Source organism: Chiloscyllium plagiosum, chromosome 47, assembly GCF_004010195.1.
Source record: "Chiloscyllium plagiosum isolate BGI_BamShark_2017 chromosome 47, ASM401019v2, whole genome shotgun sequence".
Taxonomy (NCBI): domain Eukaryota; kingdom Metazoa; phylum Chordata; class Chondrichthyes; order Orectolobiformes; family Hemiscylliidae; genus Chiloscyllium; species Chiloscyllium plagiosum.
In genome coordinates, this window is record NC_057756.1 from 374,414 (window position 1) to 380,377 (window position 5,964).

The window sequence follows — 5,964 nt, forward strand, 5'->3', positions numbered from 1 at the left end:
GAACTTGTACATGAAACACATGAAGCTACATATAGTAGGTAATCAAGAATGCTGCCTGGGTTTTGACCCTGAATTCAAGGGGGTTGGAGTATCAGAGAAGGACAATATTAGTAAAATTGTACATGTTGCTAAGACCACACCTGGAGTACTGTGAGCAGTTTTGGTCCTGTAACATAAGGGAAAAAAAAACTGGAGGCTACTTAGACAAGTTTCATTAGGATGATCCCTGCATTAGAGTTTTCTTTTTTAATGCTCAAAAGTTAAAAAGGTTGACACTATACTTCTGGACCTTTTGAAGAATGAAGGGTTACTTCATTGAAACATATTGGATTCGTAAAAGGCTGAGAGGATGTTCACACTCTTGGGAGAATTTTGGACCAAAGGATGTAATCTCAGAATTAAGGGGCACCAATTTAAGGCTGAGGTGAGGAGGAATTTCATCTTGCTGAGGATTGAAAGTCTTTGGAACTCCTTGCCATAGCGAGCTGTTAGGCAGAACCCTTGTGTATATTTGGGGCTGAGAAGGGCTTATGCCCGAAACGTCGATTCTCCTGCTCCTTGGATGCTGCCTGACCTGCTGCGCTTTTCCAGCAACACATTTTTCAGCTCTAATCTCCAGCATCGGCAGTCCTCACTTTCTCCTTCAAGAACCTAACATTGAGCTGCTGCCTATCTGAGTTTTGAGAGTCAGGCTGAAAGATACAAGATGGCCTGAACATATCACAGAGTTGTCACATTCTAGAAAAACAGCATTGATAATTATGAAGTTCACAAATTATGATACAAGGCAAACATACAGACACAAATAATTTGGACTCCTCTGCCTTCTATTTGTTTGTGCTCTGGCCATTGGTCAAAATCCCTTTGTAAAACAAACCTATTCATTTCTTCCAGCCAACCATATTCACTCCTAGAAAGTCCACAAATATTACCAAAAGTGAAATTAAAAGGGCTTAGAAACCAATCGTGACATGCAGTCTCTTTGGTGCTGAACATAAGAAGGAGTAACTAATCTGAGGTCTCATGCATTAACTCAACTTGATCTTGATGCAAGTACAAGGCTGAAGGACCTGGATACATTTAGGAAATGGTGACAGAATGAAATGAGTATGATATGCCCTGGTTGGTTTTTGCTTCCCAGAGTCATAGAGATGCACAACATGGAAACAGATCTGTCTGTCCAATTCGTCCACGCTGACAAGATATCCTATATACAATTTGTCTCATTTGCCAGCATTTGGCCCATATCCCTCTAAACCTTTCCTACTCATATACCCATCCAGAAACCTTTTTAAATGTTGGAATTGTACCAGTCTTCACCACTTTGGTAGCTCATTCCATGCACGCATCACACTCTGTGTGAAAACGTTGCTACTTAGGTCCCTTTTATATCTTTCCCTCTCACCTTAAACCTATGCTCTCTAGTTTTGGACTCCCCACTCCAGGGACAGGATCTTGTCCATTTACCCTATCCATGCCCTTCATGATTTTATAAACCTTTATAGGGTCTCCCCTCAGCCTTTGACACTCCATAGAAAATAGCCCCAGCCTAATCAGTCTCTCCCTATACCTCAAATTTTCCAACCCTGGCAACATTCTTGTAAATCTTTTCTGAACCCTTTCAAGTTTGACAACATCCTTCCTATAGCAAGAAGACCAGACTTGCACACATTATTCCAACAATGGCCTAACCAATGACCTGTACAGCCACAGCATGACCTCCCGACTCCTGTACCAATAAAGGCATGCATGCCAAATGCCTTTCTCATTATCCTATCTAACTGCAACTCCACTTTCAAGGAGCTATGATTCTGTACTCAAGATCTCTGTTCAGCAACACTCCCCAGGATCTTCCCGTTAAGTGTATCAGTCCAGCTCTGATTTGCGTTTCCAAAATGCGGCATCTCACATTTCAATTAAATTAAAGTCCATTGACTACCCCTTGGCCCATTTGATCATGATCCTGTTGTAGTCTGAGGTAAACTTTTTCCCTGTCCACTGCAATTCCAAGTTTGGTGTCATCTGCAAACTTACTAACCATACCTGCTAGATTCACATCGAAACCATTTATATAAATGGCGAAAAGCAATCGACTCAGCACTGATCCTTGTGGTACACCGCTTGTCACAGCCATCCAGTTTGAAAAGCAACTATCCACCACTCTCTGTCTTCTACCTTTGAGCTTGTACTGTATCCAAATATTTGGTATAATCACACGACACTTTGGAAAGATGGGAGGTTTTGGCTTAATTCTGACTTTTCAGCGTATTTGGTGGAAGACTAGCTGATCGCTATCTGGTGAGCTGGAACAGTCACAATGGCCTTCTTCTATAATGTAAAATCTGATGTTTCTATGATTCTAAGGCTTTTGAGACAAGTATCATGTTACACAAAGACCTGGCACTCCAGTGCAGTCATGTATGCAGCTCCACTGGGACACTTATAGCACAAATAATTCACTCTTGTCCAATTAGTTTTTCATACTGAACACAGAAAACAAGTACATATCTTCGCTTTTTATATTCTACTTCTCAGAGAGGAGGAAGAGAGAGTGCCTTATTTTTGGGTTAGAACTGAAGTGGCAAGGAGCAGTGTGACACTAGGCACATGGAACACACAAGATGGCCGCTGAGCCGTCTGTTGGCCACTTGACACATAAGATGGCCACCGGACCACAATATGGTGAGAGACAGCAGAGCAAATACAGGCATTGCCTGAGGCCACCAGAGTGCCAACACAATGCACTCACAACCCAGTTGATTAGTTTAAGGCAGATGGGGGAGAGACTATACATGAGTAATGTACATTGCCTGCTGAAGTGTCTGGGTCCAGCACCTTTGATAGAAATGCCAACAGCTTGATACGGACTCAATACAAGTGCTAATAGCCAGGGCTGCAGTAATCGTCCTTCTCAGGAAGAGCGATTAGTGCCCATTACCGGAGCAATGGACTTCCGCACAGAGATTGAAACTGACAATGTCTGCTTTGAAACTAACAACAACTGTGCTGTAACTAACAAAGGCTGCGCTGAAACTGACAATGACTGTATCGAAACTATCAATGATTCTGCAATGTTTACAATAAACAATCTATGTTACAGAGACAATAATCTCATCACTGACTTATTGTATCACAAGATGTATAAAAATATCTTGAAGTGCTCCTGGTCAAGAGAAGAATTGCAGCTGACCCCTGTGCTGTTGGTGTCTTTCTCTCCCCGGAGCTCCAGTGCAATAAACTGTCATTGAACCCCGACTCTTACTCCGAGGCTGGTGATTTTCCCATAACAGAATGGTATATTAAAATGGTTGCTATTGAATACAGAATGAACAATTTGAACCCTTCCAGCAATTTGCAGAAACATGCTCATCACCCTCCTGCAATGCGACACTCCCTAAATTGTTTAAACAAGCAGTTCCACTGAAGTTTCACTGGACCTGAAACGTTAAGTCTGTTTCTCTCTGCACAGATGCTGGCAGATCTGCTGAGTTTAGGCGAAAGTGAGGACCGCAGATGCTGGAGATCAGAGTCGAGAGTATGGTGCTGGAAAAGCACAGCATATCAGGCAGCATCAGGGGAGCAGTATCTCTCGCACATCGGATGTTGCCAGACCTGCTGAGTTTCCCCAGTGTTATCTAATTTGATTTCAGGCCTTCAACATGTTCATTGCTTTGTTTTTATGAAAAATGAATAGAGGTTCACCTCAGCCAGTTTTTGAACAAAGGAGAAAATTTGAATCCATTACGGCTAGACTCGATGCAAATGGCTCTATAATTACCAATGACAAAAAAATCACAGGCTGTATGGGATTGCATTATACATCGTACACTTCTTTTTTAGTGAGTGGTATTACCGAGGTGGGGATCCCAGATTCGCCATGGTGTGGGACCTCTGCACGGACCCAACAGTTGGCAAGTCCCTCTTGTTTAGATAATTCTGGCACAGCATAGTGAAATGATTTTTCCCACCTCCCTGAATAGTTAGTATTACTAACATTACAATAATATACCTGTATCTACCCATCTCTAAACCCTGCCTACTGTCCTGTCTTAACCTTTTAGGTGTCAGGGAGAGGTGAGTCCACACAGCCCTTACAATCAATAATAATATATATAATCAAACATTAAAAAAAAAGTCTTTTATCTTAGTTCATTCCCTTTTTCTCAGCTTAACTTTCAGAGGGTTGTCTGTAGGATGAGCGTGCCACTCCACCAATGGGGCGTTCACAGGACCTTTGACGTGAGTGTGATGACTCCACCCTTTCTCAGCAGTTCGGATGGCTGTCTCAGTAGTCAGGAAGGTTAAGAATGGTCCCTCCCAGCTCTGGTGTAGTTTGGTATCTTTCCAGGTTTTGATCAGGACCCAGTCACCCGGTCGTATCTGATGTGCTGCAAACTCAAGTGGTTGTGTGTGCACCAGCAGGCCTTTGTTCCTAAGAATAGATAATGAAGAGTCAAGTGCCACAATATAGTTTTTCAAAAACCTGTCATTAAATTCAGCTGTAGGCACCTCTCCTTTCCCTCCTAGAAATGGTAGTCCAAACATCATTTCATAAGGAGAAAGGCCGATATCACGTCTTGGGGCAGTCAAAACACGTAATAGACTAACTCATTTCCCCGGCTATTGATTAGTCGTCGTCCTTGCCATATCTTTCCAAAGGTATGGACTACTCCGTAAGCATATTTAGAGTCAGCGTAAATTGTTCCATCCCGATTCTCTAAGTGTTTTAAAGCTTGATTTAATGTGTACAATTCCCAGGTCTGGGCTGACCATGTGTTCGGCAGCCAGTCTGCCTCCACTTTTCGGTTTTTGTTATCCATTGTGTCTTTTTCCTTCCACTACTCTCGATGATCCATCTATAAACAATCTATCCCCGTCATGTAAAGGTAGATCTCTCAGGTCCTGTCTAATTTTGGTTTGATACTCTATGATATCTAAACAGTCATGTTCTAATTCTCGTTTGTCTAGGGGTTCTCCCTTCCATAAGAAGGTAGCTGGGTTTAGACAGGTGTCTATTGCTAACACCAGGCCATCTTTTTCCATCAGGATGGCCGGGTCAACCATCTCCCTGCCTTTTGGTTTAACATAGTTCTGACTTGTTGGGGGGGTACTAACTACTATAAGGCTGCTCCATCTGCTGGCTTTGCAGCTCCTAAATCTTTTAGTCCCTTTTCCCCCTTTGTAGTAAACAACGGGGCACCCTGAAGATCTGAAATTGGGAGTATATTACTGCTCCTTGTGGATTCAGGGTCGCTTCTTTAACTACCTCTTTGACCAGTCTATTTCCCCTTACTTCCAGGTCATTCACCTTCTGATGTCCATTTATATGAATTACCACTATTTCTCTCGGTGTAACAGAGATTTCAGCAATTGTTTTATCAATTCCTCATAAGCTAGTTCTTTTCCTCTGCTATTTATCAGTCCTCTTTCTTGCCAAATTTTTTTTCTCGAAGGTATGTGCACTCCAAACACATATTTGGAGTCTGTACATACCGTTCCTTTTTTGTTTTCTAAGGTTCTGAGAGCTCTTTCTAGGACATAGAGTTCACAAGTTTGGGCTGACCAACCGTTAGGCAGTCTTTCAGCCTTGATAACGCTTCCCTCTATCCCGTCTACTACAGCATATCCATTGTGCCTTTTACCTTCAAGCATCCGGGAGGACCCGTCGATAAACAACTGAGCTCCCGCGTGCAACGGTACGTCTCTTAAATCCATTCACACTTTAGTCTGATATTCAGTAATATCAAGGCAGTCATGTTCTGGATTGCCAAGGGCCACCCCCTCTCCCTGCCACAGAAATGCAGCTGGATTCAAACAACTGTGTGTGACTAACACAAGGTCATTCTGCTCTATTAAGATTGTCTCATATTTCAAGATCCTAGAGTCTGTGAGCCATTGACCTGCTTTCTGATTTAGTATGGTCTGTACCTGATGTGGGGTGCTGACTATTAAGGCTCCCCCAAA

At 42.7% G+C, this 5,964-nt stretch overlaps 1 protein-coding gene across 1 annotated transcript in view; it reads left to right on the forward strand.

Annotated features, from left to right (window-relative positions):
• LOC122544226 (phospholipase A2 inhibitor 25 kDa subunit-like) overlaps positions 1 to 5,964 on the forward strand; it is a 29,323-nt gene that overhangs the window by 20,608 nt on the left and 2,751 nt on the right. Inside the window, exon 6 of the mRNA XM_043683303.1 lies at positions 5,652 to 5,658. Coding sequence (XP_043539238.1) covers positions 5,652 to 5,658 — 7 coding nt within the window. The remainder of the gene's footprint in view (positions 1 to 5,651; positions 5,659 to 5,964) is intronic.